The 17747-nt window shown below is 37.1% G+C and overlaps 1 protein-coding gene across 6 annotated transcripts in view; it reads right to left on the bottom strand.

Annotated features, from left to right (window-relative positions):
* CDC14B (cell division cycle 14B) overlaps window positions 1–17747 on the bottom strand; it is a gene marked incomplete at both ends in the record, with an annotated part of 104617 nt that overhangs the window by 10502 nt on the left and 76368 nt on the right. For all 6 annotated transcript variants that reach the window (XM_079707137.1, XM_079707140.1, XM_079707138.1 and 3 more), the window contains 7 exons: window positions 3831–3928; window positions 4639–4798; window positions 4971–5109; window positions 7127–7357; window positions 7643–7730; window positions 9821–9883; window positions 12467–12533. In XM_079707137.1, coding sequence (XP_079563263.1) covers window positions 3831–3928; window positions 4639–4798; window positions 4971–5109; window positions 7127–7357; window positions 7643–7730; window positions 9821–9883; window positions 12467–12533 — 846 coding nt within the window. The remainder of the gene's footprint in view (window positions 1–3830; window positions 3929–4638; window positions 4799–4970; window positions 5110–7126; window positions 7358–7642; window positions 7731–9820; window positions 9884–12466; window positions 12534–17747) is intronic.

The following is a 17747-nucleotide window of genomic DNA, read 5'->3' as shown; positions in this document are numbered from 1 at the left end:
CAAGATCATGGTGCTACATAATTTCCTGTCTTCATGGTAGTCAGGATCAGACAAGCTCTCTGAAAAAATTACTAATTTTACAATTTCTAACACTTAATTCTCCCCAAATATTGACTGTAAAACAGACACCAATGACTGGATTACTTTATGTACTATAACTTTCTTTTAAGAATCACCACTACTCATATAGTTTTCATTAACTTTCCCTCTTAACATTTTCATTTGGCTAAGTACCAACAGTGAAGCAAAATAACATGTCCACACTGACAGATGGGTCAAAATCAGGACGCAGGAATTGAATTTAGATTTTTCAACCCAAGCTGCTGCTGCAAACTCTCTCTCAGGGGACTTTTAAATATTTCTAAAATAACAACAAACACTTGGGAAGGAAAGGAAATCTCCAGTTGACCTCCTCTTCTAGGGTCAAAAGAGCTACAAATAAGAGCAAAAATGAGAAGACTAACAGCAAAGAGGGTCTGAAAAAGCAGGAAGGGATAAGGAAGGAGAAGGAAGGAAAATCTGCTGTGACCAATCTTAAATCTCCCAGGGTGTTTATGCATAATTGTGTGTATGGGAAGAGGGTGGTTTGGGGACTATTCTATTGTTTGGGGGATTACAATTACAATTAAAGGGACTCTGGAGCTAGCTTTTTTTTTTTTTTTTAACTTTTACCAAGTAAAAGGTTGTTTTAGGGAATTCCCTGGCAGTCCCAGTGGTTAGGAATACGCTTTCACTGCTGAGGACCCAGGTTCGATCCCTGATAGGGGAACTAAGATCCCACAAGCTGCAAGGCGTGGCCAAAAAAAAAAAAGAAAGATTGCTTTAACACATGCCAAGAATGCCAAGAGTGCTTCAGAGCAAAGGGCCAGTGTTCTTTACTCCTTTTAGGGTAAGGTGGGGTGTAAATAGATAACTAAGCAAATGGATAGCACAGAGGCTGGTCTTTCCTCCACTGGTCTTTGCTAGTTACTATCATTCAGCCATCCATCAACTACCATCCCAGGGAACCTCACATACCAAGATAAATGTCATAGCATCTAGTGTCATCTTCTGGTTTCCAACAATATTTCTAATTTTAGTCTACATTTATTGTTTTCTTTTATGTTTCCACAAATCCATGAGCTATGGAAGAGACTTTTATAGTCTCATTTTTCTAGAAAGGAGCATCAAATGATTTGAACTCTTATAAAACATATTCACAAGATAGCAGACTCAGAGTAACTAAAGAAAATTTCCTATAAGCCCTATCGAACTCCAGAACCTTTGACTAAGCAGAATTCCCATCCCTGACTCCCAACTTGACTTCTGAACAGAAAGCAACAAGCTATTGAGAAATAAACTGATGCTGCAGATTCTTAAAAACAGAACAAAAAACCTGGACATGACTAAAAGCAACCCACAAAATCATCCATTTTCTAGGGCTTGTGATTCCAAGTGTGGTCCCTGGACCAGCAGCATCTTTTAACACCTGGAAGCTTGCCAGAAATGCAGAATCAGATGGCACCCCAGACCCACTGATCATTATCTGCATTTCAACAAGCTTCCCAGGAGACTCAAATGTACACTGAAGTTTGAGAAGCACTGCTCTAGGGCACTAGCTATTTCCTCCTGTCTAAAATTGGCTTCAGAATGATTATTTGGAGGGACTATACTATTTCTAAATAAAAAGAACCATTAAGGACTTCCCTGGTGGCGCAGTGGTTAAGAATCTGCTTGCCAATGCAGGGGACACGGGTTTGAGCCCTGCTCCAGGAAGATCCCACATGCCGTGGAGCAACTATGCCCATGTGCCACAACTACTGAGCCCGTGTGCCACAACTACTGAAGCCCGTGCTCCTAGAGCCCGTGCACTGCAATGAAGAGTAGCCCCCGCTTGCCGCAACTAGAGAAAGCCCGCGCACAGCAATGAAGACCCAATATGGCCAAAGATAAAATAAATTAAAAATAAACTAATTTAAAAAATAGTAACTAAAAAAAAAAAAGAACCATTAAGACCTTAAATGAAGACTTATGATGAAATTAAAAACAAAATGGCATTTGGAATTAAATAAATTATTTAAAGCATTCTAGTTGATTGAATGCACAACTAAACAGCAAAGAGAATCTCCCAAGGCAGTGGCCCATGATGACACATCCCTTAAGTGTAATTCTACTTTGGATTTTAAGATTATGAGAGATACCAGTGAAGAACTACTTGTAATTAAAAAGGCCTGTTCTTCTCTGCCATAACCATTTACTGTGTCATAGTTCCTTGCCATATTACAAGATGCTTACTGAATACTAAGATGACCTATCTCCATCACCAAAAAAGGGGGGCGATGCGAAATTTGACACCCACCCCACAATGAAAGGTACTAGAAGGAAGGAATCCATTGGTATAGGTGGGAGCATCTACTAAAGAATACCCTAGAGGGCTTCCCTGGTGGCGCAGTGGTTGAGAGTCCGCCTGCTGATGCAGGGGACATGGGTTCATGCCCCAGTCCGGGAAGATCCCACATGCCGCAGAGCGGCTAGGCCCGTGAGCCATGGCCGCTAAGCCTGCGCGTCCGGAGCCTGTGCTCCGCAACGGGAGAGACCACAACAGTGAGAGGCCCGCGTACCGCAAAAAAAAAAAAAAAAAAAAAGAATACCCTAGAAAAAAAGTAAAATGGTCAAGTTTTTGATTCTACATATCTTTCTAACAATCCTGGAGGTTCCATGAGATTGAATCCCAACTAACACTTAACAGAAGCAAGTATAAGTGGACACACACACAACCCAATAACTATAAAGTTTCCTATATCCACACTAAACCTTCTTCTGTAACTTGAAAAATTCCTCCAACAAAAAATTAATACAAAAGTATAGTTTAATCAATTCACTGTTGACTTAAAATAATATAATGACATTAAGCCACCATGTCACCACTAATTAAAGTTTACCATATCGAAACAAATTATGTGTAATACGGTAGTAAATTTAAAGAAATTCACAATTTTAATAACTCTGGACAAATCTACAGTTATTCTATAGTTTATATCGGCTGTCACTCTCTTGAGGATGTAACATGTTTATGAGAAATGGAATACTGTGTGTCATATCAGTAAACAAAGGATGTCACAGTCATCAGCGATTACAGCCACAAGCCAACAATGAGCTGGTGAGCCCTGAGGGAACTCAGGAAGGAAGAACACCTGCCATCTAACAGCCATCAGACTGCAGCCACTCCCACTCCCCATGGTGAGCCCTGAGGGAACTCAGCATGGATACTGGCCCCAGAGGGCTGAGGTGCATATCAAAGGAAGGATTTCAGTGAGCCCAGACTCTTGCATCTTCCCATACATAGAAAAGCGCTAAATTCCTTAACTTGGGATATCCGTTTTCTCTTATTAACAGTAATCTTTTGACATTCAGACTACCTTTGCTGCAAAACTCCTATATATCCTGGCTCCCCCTTCGCCTCCTTGGAGCAGTTTTCTCCGGGTAACTTGAGATGCTGCCTCCCGGGCTTCTTCAAGTCCTAAAAATTTCCGCCAAATGAAACATAACTCTCAACTTTTAGGCTGTGAATATTTTTTTAGTTGACAGTTATTATCCATGGAGAAAAATCACTCCGAATAGTGCTTTCCTATCTATACGAGCTAGCGAGGTTGCAACAGAAGACAGAGATAAACAAAGAATAGCTAAGAGCTTCTTAGGCAACACCCTTAGATTTTAAATAAAGTAGATGTTCATTTCAAAGTGGCATAATGGGCATGCAACCATGGAGAAAATGTACAGGAAAAAATGCTCATGAAGGACCTTATACACATATTTAATAACTACAACCACACGAAGGAAATCAGACTCACGTGAGGGGAATAGCGTTTGTTTTTGATTGTCTTCTGCTTTTCAGGGCCCGAAGTCTATCACCTTGTGTCACTACATTGATTTCGTCGTCATCACTGTACTGTGTAAGTAGAAAAACACTGAGCTAATAATTTAAGCTGTACTTATTAATGCAGCGAAGCATAGCAGCTACATTTACCCATATAGCTCATACATAGACACATATAAATATACTTCAACATTCTGATGAACTCTAAAATATTTTGCTGCTTTCAAAATAAAGGTACAGGACATAATTCAAGACAACCAAAAGTTGACTTTCATAGACAAAGAACCCAATAGCACTCTTGTTATAAAACATTTTGACATTGAAGAGGCATAATGGGTTTTCAGTATTGAAAACACTCTTTTAAGTTCCACAATCTACTTACCACCACTTGATATAATACTGCTACCCCCTAAACTCTTGGTTCTTTAAAGTTCCCCATCTGAGAACAACTGGTTCCCTAAATTAGCTACCATGAAATAGGGAAAAAATGGGGGAAAGGGGTGTCACGAGGTCCATCTAAAGAGTGTACTTCACATACCTCTTTTTATCACTAGTGCCTTGTGAGTAAACAAAAAATAAACTTTAGTTTTATGGACACATAACCTCGTTTTAACTATTTTGACTAAAAAGTTCCTAGAGAGGGCAATAAGTATAAAAAATGTGTGATGATAATCCCTCAAAATGTGCTTTATTATTTTTATCTACAATTTTCTCCATGCCCTAAAAAGTTCTCAACAGCACTTAAAGCAATGACAACAGTGTGATGGGGGTGGTTCGATTACCAGTTCACGTTCTTGCTTGTCTTGATTCTCGACCCCATTGATTGAAATGTCATCAACAGCCAAGAGGAGTTTTGAGACAGCTGCTCTGTGTTTTCCATTCTCCTGACCCTTTAACTTTTGACGAAAATAGTCACCTTCCATCCAGAGGCTTGCCTGTTTCCTACAGTATTTAAGTAACAATATTAAAATACAGCCTTCCAGAAAGATACATACAAACAACTTTCTCCTACTAGACTATCTGCTGTTACTGGAGCCTAAGGAAAATTCTACTTCCCATCACTTTCCAGACCCATGCGTTCCTGAGGAATTACAAAAGCTCTCCATCCACTTACGTCATCAAAAATTGTTGCTGAGGTCCAATCACTGAGCCAGGTCTGCAGATTCTGACCCAAGCAATGGCCTCGGTTGCTGTCATCCTGTAATGCTTCATGATGTAGCAGGCTATCAAAGTGCCTGTTCGTCCAAGGCCAGCTAGGAAAAGAAACAAACCAATGAGACCTGGTGTCATATGCTCCAGAATTTTGTTGGGCAGGTAGAATTTTTTTAAAAAGCTTCCCATGATTCTGCTCCCCTCAACAGTGGTTCTCATGTTTTGATGCACAGTACAATCAACTGGAGAGTTTTTTTGTTTTTATTATTATTTATTTATTTTAGGCTGCATTGGGTCTTTGTTGCTGTGTGCAGGCTTTCTCTAGTTGTGGTGAGCGGGGGCTACTCTTCGTTGCAGAGCAAGGGCTTCTCACTGCGGTGGCTTCTCTTGTTGCAGAGCACGGGCTCTAGGCGCCAGGGCTTCAGGAGCTGTGGCTCGCGGGCTCTAGAGCACAGGCTCAGTAGTTGTGGCACATGGGCTTAGTTGCTCCGCAGCATGTGGGACCTTCCCGGCCGAGGGCTTTGAACCCGTGTCCCCTGCATTGGCAGGCGGATTCTTAATCGCTGTGCCACCAGGGAAGCCCAACTGGAGAGTTTTAATTGGTATGTGATGCAGCCTGGACACAGAGATTCCTAAAATCCCTCACATGATCCTATGTTTAGCCAAGATTGAAAATCACTTTCTAAGTGATGATTCTCAGTAAGTGCAGTGTTTTATACTCTGGGTTTTCAGTTAATGGAACAACCATCTTTCCAAAAATACAGGCTTAAAATCTTGTACTTTCTCCCTCATCCAACTGTTTTTTTTACTCTACTTTTATACCTATTTGCACGTGGACTTTTTTTCCCACTCTATTCCTGCTGTCCTCCTTTACTCTCGTCTAGACTAGTATCATTACCTCCTGTGATGGTTAATTTTATGTGTCAACCTGGCAGGTGTATTTGGATGAAATTGGTAGACTTTGAGTAAGCCAACTGCCCTCCGTAATGTGTGTGGGCCTCATCCAATCAGTTGAAAGTCTGAACAGAACAAAAATACTTGCTTCCCAAAGATAGAGGGAATTCTCTACCAGACAGCCTTTGGACTGCAACTGCACCATTGGCTCTCCTGGGTCTCCAGCCTGCCAGTCCACACTGCAGGTTTTATGCTCACCAGCCTATATAGTCACATAAGCCAATTCCTTATAATAAATCTCCTTCTCTCTATATATACATCCTACTAGTTGTTTCTCTGGAAAACTCCCACTAATACAGATTTTGTGAAGTGGCATGCTACTGAAACATTATGTAAAAATGTGGAAGTGACTTTGGCATTGGAATTCTAAAGGCTGGGAGAGTTTTAAGGCACATGTTAGAAAAAACCTAGATAAACACACCATTGTAAAGAAATTATACTCCAATAAAGATGTTAAATAAAGAAAAAAAAGAAAGAAAAAACCTAGATTGCCTTGAAGGGGCTGTTAGTAGGAGGAATACAGACGTTAATGGTGATTCCAGCGGACTCACATGGAAACCGGAAGAAAGGCAATCCTTGTTAGAAAGTGGCAAAAAAAACCTGGCTGAATTGTGTTCTAGTGCTTTGTGGAAGGTAGAACTTCTGAGTGACAACCTTGGATAATTAGCAAAGGAGATTTAAATTCATAAGCAAAGTGTCACATTCATTCAATAAATATTTATTAAGTGCCAAGCACTGTTCTAGCTGCTGAAAGCCTAGCAACTTGTTAGAATATAAAGTCCAAAAGATAAGCTCTTGGAGTCTGCTCTGCTCACTGACATATGCCAGAACCTACCAAAGTAGGCACTGAATAGATATTTGATGAATAAATGAATGTGATAAGCCTTTGTAGTATTACCCATGAATACAACTTAATTTACTACACTTTCCATATGAAATTAGGGTTTTAAAAGCATTCTTTATACGTACAGCCTTTTTATGCCAGTCATACCTCAGTAAAATGGTTTTAAGAAAAAAAAGTAAATCACAAAAGGAAAAAAAAGCACTCTATAAAAAACAAAGGCATCTTCATGTGTCCTTGCATATAATCTAAACGAGTATGGTGTGTTTCTACACACATATACATTCACGTCCACCATTTTTTAACCAACACTAGAAACATACCTTTACAGTGTACTGCAATGGCACCCTCTGCATTTTCACAAATATCCAGAAATTCTTTAACAATGGCATCAGTAGGGGTGCTGCCATCCGCAAAGAAAAGATCATAGTGGTCGAAACCAGCGTTCGTAAAGCGTTTGGCATCATACATCCTTTTATTCAGACGAATAATGGTGGTAACATTGTGATTCTTAAAATATGGAATATAAACCTCAGGAGAATGTTGGTGGTAACCTACATAAAGAAATTCACCAGATGCTGTAAAATGCAGAAAGAAAACAATGGATAACAATTTCACTTGTAACTGGGTGGAAACAGTATCTGGACTGGGGATTGAATACCAGTTTGATTATAACTGTGAAAAAAATAAATCTAAAAAGTTAAAATCCAGGCAGAATGATGTGCTAAAATGTCCAAGTACACTTAATTAAGACAGTCGAGCTTTGGCCTCTTTTAAAAGAAAATACTGGATGGATACTTTTAATAACAGAACTATACTGGTCCCATGTATTTGCATACCACTTTCAAGTCTGGTTCTTGAATGAGGTCCACAGAAGGCAAGAAATCGGTCTGGTATTATCCAATTTAAATCTCCATTTTCTGCTTTCTGCAAAGGGAAGACCAAAACAAGATCAATGTATGTGTATGTATACGTGTACCTAAGAACAGGTAAGAAATAAATCAAGAGTTCCCTTAAGATCTATAGGCCAGGCAAGTAACCCAAAACTGATTTATTTCACTTAATTATCAGCCAAGGGAATTGATGAGTTCATTCCATGCTAAAAGATGTAAGCAGGAATGAGGACAAGTATTGCCACATGTTCTGATTTTGAAGTAAAACCAGAAGTTTGGAGTTTTTAATGAGAAATGTGTGATAGATTTCATTGAATCACAGGCATCATAGATTGTAAGATATATCCTGAATTCAGAGAATTCCTATTCAAAACAGGATAAAATGGGCATCGTGGAATCAATGAAAAACACTAATCCAAAATTTCTAAATATACTTATAGAGACTAAACAAAGCTACCATGGTGGTCTGTAGCTACCCTGTGTCTCAATGCAGTTTCACTGAAAGTAAACGACATTTGTGGGTGACCCTGCTACTCTCCCGCAATGCTGCAATTTCTGCATTAGCGAGAGGGAAGCTAATTAGCACCTATATTACTCCTTAGTAAAAAACACATAAAGGCATCACTGTGCTACACTGAGGGAATACCAACTGGTGTTTTTATTAGTTTTGCTTATCTAAAAAGAGAAAGTATATTTTATTTTAAATGTTTAATTTTATAAGGAGAAGCACAAAAAACAGTGTTAACAATTCAATTGTATTCAGTAGTTGAGATGGTAAATAAATATTGATGTGTATTGTACTTTATAAATGTACTGCTATTACAGAGAAGTAAAGGCAGGGTTGGCTTAATGAATCACACAATATGCTTTTATATGTTTGGTACATCACAGTAATGACTAGTAGTAACTATTAACCCAATTTATCAATAAAATAGTTCAGTTATACTTAGGAGTTTAAAATAATAGTTACTTTAAAAATTGATTGTGAAAGAACAGTTATCTGAGGATTCAAGATACTGCTGAATAAAGTGCTGTCTGTGGAATCACTCCAATATTAGTGAGACTGTCTGCTCAAGATAACTATAGCAGGATAAAAAAAAACAAAAAACAAGATTCCACAAGTATTCTTGGCTGGAAAAGACCTTTAGCATAACATCTTACTCATTATCTACTGAAAGGTAGAATGGAGAATCAAATTACTCATTAAAAAAAAAATACACTACATTAAAAAACACAGAGGACACCTGTGGTTTTGCCTGCCTGGACTCTCTCCTCTCTGTGCCCCCCCACCCCACCTTTCTTGGTCTGTATGATTTGATAGGGCTGACCTGATTCCACTGCTGTGATGGCCAAAGTATTCTACACCTACTCATCCCCCACACTCACCAAAAACACAGCCTAGTTCAGGGCTAGAGACATGATCTAAGCCAGGCTAAGGAGAGGAATTCGAGAGTCTTCTGCTGGAGCTATGAATTTTCTTTTCCAATGAGTTGGGTAAATCAAACGGGTAGGTCAAAGCTGTTGGTAGCCATCTTTATCCCAGCTGGGGAGAACTGACCTTGGAACAAAACTAGCTTCAGCCCAATTTCTGGTAAGTGCTTGAGTACCTGAATCTGGTCATGAGTGAAGTTACACTAGCTCCTGGACTTTTTATTTACATAAATCAATAAATTTTCCCCATTTTATTTAAGCCATTTGTGTTTACTTTTTGTAATTTGCATCCAAAAGTGTCTTGACTTCACAGAAACAATAGGTTCTGACAAAAACAAATATTTTCGAGTTAATTAGATGTATAATGGCTATTCATTTCATCAGATCCTATGCTAAGGGTTTAACAAACATTATCTCATTTAATCACTGTATGAAAGTCATCAATAATAAAAAAATTTAAACCAAAAATTAAAGAAAAATGCCAGAGCACACTCATTCACTCTGGAAAGATGTATCAAATGCAAAAATCAATATGAACTAGGATGGCAGAAACAGGAATAAGAGAAAAAAAAGACTTGAGTTTTTTTCACTCTACACACATCTAAATTGTTTGATTTTTCAAAAAATAAGAATATTACTTCTGGAAGTAAAACATGCATAAAAGAGTTAAAAACAATATCCTTGAAAACTTACTTCATAGTATTCATATTCATCAAGGTTAAACGAGTTGAAATTAAGGAAGCCATACTGCATTGCCTAAAATCCAAAGGAAAGCTTTCAATAACAAAGATGCAAATAAGGAAACAGTTTCCAATCCAATTTCTTAATAATAAGTATCAGGAGGCATCCCAGAAAAACATTATTATATTTAGATTATGTTCCATTGAGTAGTTTTCAAAGGAGGTCAGCTATGTCTTTTAAATGCTTCCATTATCAGGAAAATTAGTTATAACAATATTTATTTTAATGAAATTTTATTTTTTATTTTCCTTCATCAGTCATCCTATCCATGCAAGATCTAAATAATCAGGCCTTCAAAGTAATCCTACTAGTTTATTAGATCAATATCATTCAGGCTTCAAATATAATGAATAACCCAATGGTTGCTAAATAAATAATATAAAGGAAAGAAACCATGGGTTAGTTTATATCAAACAAATCCCACACACTTCATAAACATCTTCACTTTCAAATTCTGAACAGTCTTGAATTAAAAGATTAATGTTCCCTATACTAAAAACAGCCCAGAGATCAACACTAAAATGCAAAATTTTGAGGGAAAAAACCCTTCTTTCAATAAGGAAAAATACATGGATTTTCTCTTCTACTCTGTAGCCTCACTCTGAGTTGCAATGGGCAGAGCATGCTAAGCAAAATGAGCACAGTATCTATTTTCTGAGACAAGGACAAGCTGGCGGCCTCTGACAACCGTTCTCCCAGCTTACTGAGCCAGACAGTATGTAAGCAACAATTCTTGATCAAGAAGGTATTCTTGGTTCAAAAGGGGTGATTCTGCAAACCCAGTGTGCAAAATGTAAACTACTGAAATATGAATGAGAAATAAGAAGGCTATAATACCAAACAAAAAAAACTCATTTTATAAAATATAGTTGCTTAAGTCCTAATTCCAAGACCAAATCCACGATGAATTTTATTTCTTTGAATTTGGAGTACCCAATATATGTCATATTTGGACTAGAGCGATACAATAACATAATAATACAACAGCAGAGTGATACAATAAAATAACAGAATGATACCATAAAATGTATCACTTTGCAGGGAATTTCTATTATTTGAATTTCATAAGGAAGTAGAAGTAGCACTTAAAAAAAGCACTACTAAAATCAAGACATAATTATTGATACATTTATAAAAATTTCAAATACACAATAATATTCAAGATCAGTCACAAACAGAAAATGTTTAAATGGAAAATCAGAAGCTGTTGTCTCTTGAATAAAATTAAATGTAGCATGAAAAAAGCAATCTTTGATTTATACTTATAGCTAATTAAACTTTGGATATAACATCTGATAAAAACAAAGCCAATGTTATAGTAGACCATTTCCAAGGCCCTCGTAAGTGTTTCTTCTTCTTTTCTTTCTTTTTTTTTAAAAAGTACTGGGAGCGGAGAGAAGGGAGCCCTAGGATCAAGGACAAGGATGGCTGGCTACATCAGCAGCTCCCTGGGGTCCATCTGGCAAGGACTGTAACTGTAACTAGAAGGGGTCATCTATACCTACTGTCCCTCCATCTCCTGATCACCTCCTCTGCCCATGACCTGCCTAAACTGCGGCCTCATGGAGCTGTCTCAGAGCCTGCAGCAACTACCTCCATCAGCTCCATACACCCCAGAGTTGCCGGACTCGGCCCCAGAATTAAGGTCCATCCTCATTGCCTTATATAGGAAAAAAGATATAATAATTAATCTCTGAATTTGTATACTAATTAGGTCTCTCAGTTTAACCCATAAAATTTCTGTCAAAATTCTCAGAAAGCCACCATGTTTCATTATACAAGAAAGTAAACCTGGGTTCCTTTTGCCTCTGAAAATACAAGTCACACAAACTTGAGATGTTTTTGAAGGCTTATTTGATCCAAGGGCTACTGACTGACAATTCTAGTTTCTTGCACGGCCCTGATGTTCAAGAAATATACCCGAGGGAGTGAGTGTTATAACCAGGGTCTGCTGCGTCACATGACTCCAGGGGACCCTGTTTATTTAGAATGTGGTATGACGGTTGTCCCCCGGAGTCAAAGACAGCAAGTAGCCCTGGTTATAAAACACAGGAGTTATTTTTAAATAGCTTTCACAAAGCAGTAGTGACCTATACTTAGGATTATATAAAACCTAGTAACAAACTAATGGGCTACTCAAATACTTCTGTTGAACTAGAAATTGAATGCTTGAAGATACAAAAAGTATTTGACAGTTACTGTGTTATAGAAATGTCTGTTGTAAACAGAATTGATGGGAATCAGACCCATAAAATACATAAATCAAAGAGAACTTAGAAACCAGTAACCTATTTACTTCTTGTTTTTCTTTGAAATCATAACACATTCAAAACCAATTCTGAATTTAGAACCTAATTACAAAACTGTTTCTTATTGTTCCCTGTGTTCAAGTGGCTTTTCCCCCAACTCATGCACAGAAGCACTCAGATTCAGAATAATCTGTTTTCTAGTTTAGTGTCATTCTAATGTTGGCAGGGAAATGGGATACCTCTCACATCATATACATCTTGGAAGATCTTTGGGGAAGAAGGCCTGTCTTCCTTGCACTGTACTTAAGTTCTCCAGCACAACACTGGGTGTATCCTATGAGTCACTTACCTTCTTTACTGCATAAAAACAGTCAAGAAGTGTAATGTAGAAATTGCAACTCCCATAGGCAGCATCTCTGAAATTCCAAAAGTATTGAAATACATAGCTCAGTTAATTTAATTTTCTGCTGTACACTTATCTCAAGACAAAGTTGATTAGAATTTAAAATCAAACACATACTCAGGATCAGTCTCAAAAAAAAAGAATTCTTGCCTTTTAGTTTTTAAATAAAGGATAAGTCACTGTTATACAGTTCATTGTAATTTCTACCTATTCCAGTAGATACTGTTTTATAGATGTGGATCAATAATGACCACATCTTAAATTTCAAATGATCTCTCTAGACTGTTTTTGGCTTTAATAGTTGAGCTTCAAAAGTTCCTTCTTGAGTTCAACTTCTCAATAGTATGTACTCCTCCCCTCAAAAGGGAAAGGCATTAGAATTTTTTCTTCCAACTGGAGAATACTGTGTCAAACTGTTAGCAGGAAAGACTGCTTTTTGATTCTGTATATGCATGTTGTGTGCGCATGTGTGTGTGTGTTTATCTCCATCCACGTAGCAAAAAAAATTTGGAAAGCAAGATAATATTTGAAATAATAGGTGCAAGCTGAAAAGCATTTTGCTCCTCTCATTATGCTCTTATACTTTTTAACAATTTAACTGGATAACTTCTTTCCGGTTCTTAAAGGACAACAGTACCAATAAAACCACAGAAGCTAAGGAGTCAACTACTGTTAGGAGAATCACTCTACATTGGAGAAGTGCTTAAATTAAGTTAGACAGCCCCACCCAACACTGCATCAACACCTGTTAGTAACCTTACTACAAATGTCTTATGTCAGTTAAGATTTTGTCCAGAAAAATAAGGCACTCCTCCATTCCCACCTGCTTCTCCTTTTTGGCTAACTTGAGTCATTTCATTATAAAGTGAAAATTTTAAGAATTAGGTAAGACAAAAATGTATTTTATTATGATCATTCTAGGCATGCCAAGCAACTGTGCCTATCAGAATGGTACTTATTTGGTCCCTATGTGGAACCAGGCTGCTACTGGAGCCATAATTAATTGTCTGCCATGGTTGGGTTTTCACATTGTAATTCACTTACCTGAAAAATTAAGGCACATTTAAAATGTTTAGTTCTTGTACAAACTTTAAGAATATAGACTATTATAGCAACATTAACATCAAAGAAAAGGGCATCCTTTTTAGCTAAGACAGTTTTAGACATTACTGTCTGAATTGGTTAGATTTACTTCAGTATATGTTAGGCTTCATGAGGACTGGGCGCAAGGCCTTACAATGTGCCATTTTTGTTCTGTAAGCTTTTGAATTTAAATGCTGCTCTTCCAAAAGCTAGGAAAGGTCTCAATGCAACCGAGAAAATGATTTTTACCAATAGCTTACTGGCAATATTCAGGAAGGAGAAAAATAAAATGACCTGCAGCATTAGTTCTCAGAATATACTCCCTGGGCAAGGAGCACCAACATCCACCCCACTTGTTAGAAATGCTAATTCTCAAGCTCCAACCCAGACCAGTTCTAGGGGTGGGGCTGGGTCCTCCAGGTTATTGTGATATATGTTCAAGTTTAAGAAACACTGACTTACAGGATCAACACAAATAATGTTTTGTACAAGTAATTGCTTCATGGAATAAGGAATGTTTCTAAGATAAGGAAGCTAAGGTAGGAAAATGAAGTAGCTTAGTCTAAATCAAAATTATCAGTGGAAAGACGATGAACTCTCAAATTGCATCCCAATGTTTTTCACCATGTCTCCTCAGTTAGCTATGATTATTATCTTCTTAACCTATGATAATTCTTTTCCAATCAAGTTAAAGGCATGTTGATTCAGTTTTTGTGACAACTTGATGCATTTATTCAATGCATAACTTTGAATAAACCTACTGTGGGCCAAGCCCTGCTCTAGTCAAGCTTTGATCTGAGCTTGGATAAAGTTCTGCCACATTATCTGAATAGACAAGAATCTTTCTTTATTCACTCATGTTTATTTCATTAACACCTCCAACTTTAAACACATCCACACCTCCTTCCTCCCACCCAAGCAATCGGACTTCTTCAAAATGGTAAAATAGCAGCTATGAATCTGGATATAAGCCTTTGTGAGGGGGAAAACCTTGTCACAGATCATTTAACAAACTTGGAAAAGCAGATGAGAATCAATAAAGGAATACTGCTTAGAAACTGCAAAACAATGTCAAATACTAGTTTAAAAAAAATAACAGTTTTCATAGCAGCTTGCATTCATAATAGCCTAAAACTACAAATAACCCAAGTATCCATCAAAAGGATAATGGACAAATAAATTGTGGTATATTCATAGAATGGAATGCTACAAAAGCAATAAAAATAAGACAAACTCTTGATACTAACACCTGCCACCACATGGATAAATCTCACAGACATTATATATTTAAAACACTAGATCCCAGCTCTCCAAAAATGTATACTGTATGAATCCATTTATATGACATTAAAAGATAAGAAAAACTTTTAGAAAGGGGGTAAAAGAGAATCTTCATGGGGGCTGACAATTTTCTGTATCTTGAACTGGATGGTAGTTACATGTAAATATGTAGGAGTTTACTGTTCTGTACACATAGGAGTTAGAGTTTTTAATTGTGTCTAAGTTATACATGGTTTTTAAAAGGAAGAAAACATGAATGTTTAACAAATGTTATCTAACGATCAGGCACCAAGGGTTTCATAAGCAGGATGTTACTTAATCCTCACACCTCATTAGAGTGATCCTACTATCATTCCCACTTATAGACTAAGAGACCAAGGCTCACATTTGTAAAGAACCACGGAGATATTAGTGGCAGAACGGACAGTCAAACTCCCATCTGTCTGATGTCAATAGCCAAGCTATTAGCAGCTCTGCAATACTACCTCTCAAGAAAATAAAGAACAGAGCCCCCCCCAAAACCCAAAAAAACACACACAAAAAAAAACAACTAAGAAGCAAGGAGTATTATAGGTAATACCAAAGAACAGAAGTATATGCTCTTCATATAACAATGATCCAAAAGTATTAAGAAAATGTTGAACTATATTTTATACTTTTTTCAGGTAGACAGGTAGAGAAATATCTAATATAATTCATTAAGAAATCATATATATATATTTTTTAAAACTCAGTGGTTGAAGAATTATATGTAACTTAAATTACATCTAATTAAATATTGCTATGCGCCTAAAAGGAGTTACTAACGACAAATGAACACTATTCTTGCACAATCCCTTGTTAGCAGTTATATTTATTCTATGCTCTTGAATTGGCAAAGATAAAAGACTATAGTATAATTTCTGTCAAAATATTATCAGGTTTTATTAATCCTGATTTGCCTACTTTCTTTTTTTTTTAATATTTATTTATTTATTTGGCTGTGCCTGGTCTTAGTTGTAGCACGTGGGATCCTTGTTGCGGCGTGCAGGATCTTTAGTTGTGGCATACAGGATCTTTTAGTTGCGGCATGCAGGATCTAGTTCCCTGACCAGGGATTGAACCTAGGCCCCCTGCATTGAGAGTGTGGAGTCTTCACCACTGGACCACCAGGGAACCACTGGACCACCCGCCTACTCTCAATTAGTACGTTCTTCAGAACAGTAAAATGTGGTGAAGCACAGATTTTTAAATCTGTCAAAGGGTGATACTTTTGTAAAATACAATAATATTTGTACTATTACATACCCACAATAATGCAATAATCTTATTTTGTAAGTAAAAATGAATTATTAGAAAAATGGAAGGAAAAAACACATAAATACAAGCTTAAATTCTTCTATTATTTGATTCCACAGACATAAAAATACTCTATTAAATTGCTAAAAAGGCTGTAAAATCTTACTCACAATTCCTGTACTTATCACAAGCTGGTAACAAAAAGTTCACAGACTGGCACTAGTTCACAGGCCACACTTCGAGAATCATTAAATGTCTGGCATCTATGACTACAGAGATTCAAATTTCACAAAACTGAACTGCTTCTAGCTAAGTCCTGTTTTTTAGAGAATTAATGATTTTTGTTCCTGGAACCAGAAGCAACTAACTACATTTTTCAGTGCCAAACTTTAAGAATTTAAACATGGGTATGGCAGTAAACAACATTCATTCTATTTTTCATCCCTGTATTTAAATTAACACAAAACTTCTCTTACATTAACAATGTTTCATGGATCCTTACTTAGATTATGTGAAATGTGTAAGCTTATCCCTGTTTCAGGACCTTGCATCATAAACTTTAAGAATGGCACTATTATAAAGGATTACTATTATAAAAGAAGAGTTCTGTAGAACAAAATTATCACTACAGCAATGTGCCTATGACTCAGGGACCACAAACCCAATCACTTCTTCTGAAGGAAGTATATGGTTGCTGTTATAAGTTGAGAAGAAAAATGGAGCACTCTCCAGTTTAGAAAATAACCTTCATCCCTTCCTACCCACCACAAAGAATACTTAAGATGATCTCTGAGCTAGGAAGAAAGGCAGAGTGATACTGGGTCCAAAGTAATTCTTCTAATTGGCTAAATCACTAATATACATGCAGCCTTTAGTGCAATATATAACTGAACTCTGCAGACTATCCTAACAAAAATCTCTAATTCATGGAGTAAATCCATGGACAGTCCTACAGAGTTATTTAAGGAGACAGGTTCTGCATAAGGTTAGGGACACTCATCCCAAAACTTGTCCACAATTAAGTCAGGTTCATAACCTCCCCTTTAAAGGCAAGCCCATGTCTTCAAAATCAGGCATTTGAGGTATATGCAACAATCCTAAAACTATTAACTAATTTGCAGGCGGAAGAATAATGCAATATTTGAAATTCTCAATACAATATGCAATGAGTAAAATCATTTCACACACTTATTATACTTAAGCACCATACAAGTATTTAATTATACAGCTAAGTCAAGTGTTTTGATAAACAGGAAGAGCAACTTTTAGAACTTCATTTGATTTAAAAAAAAAGAAAAAAAACACAAGTTTTTTGGGTTTTTTTTCAAAATATCTTCAACACAATCACCTGGTAACTTTGACATAAGGATGAGGATGTCATTAACTTATATAAAGACATTACTTATCTACAACCTCTATGACACAGCCATTTTGGTTTTTCAAGTAGTGGTGCTATATTAGCAACCTCACCCACTATTTCTGCTGGCTGTGCCCCTAGGAAAAGGGGGTTCATTTCTGCCCCAGAAGTAATTCCTGATTATTGGGAAAAACTTATCTCTTAACTCCTCAGGACCAAAACTCCGCA

Source organism: Hyperoodon ampullatus (genome assembly GCF_949752795.1).
Source record: "Hyperoodon ampullatus genome assembly, chromosome: 6".
NCBI lineage: Eukaryota > Metazoa > Chordata > Mammalia > Artiodactyla > Ziphiidae > Hyperoodon > Hyperoodon ampullatus.
Note: the sequence above shows the minus strand (reverse complement) of the source record. Positions and strands in the feature narration are given on the sequence as shown.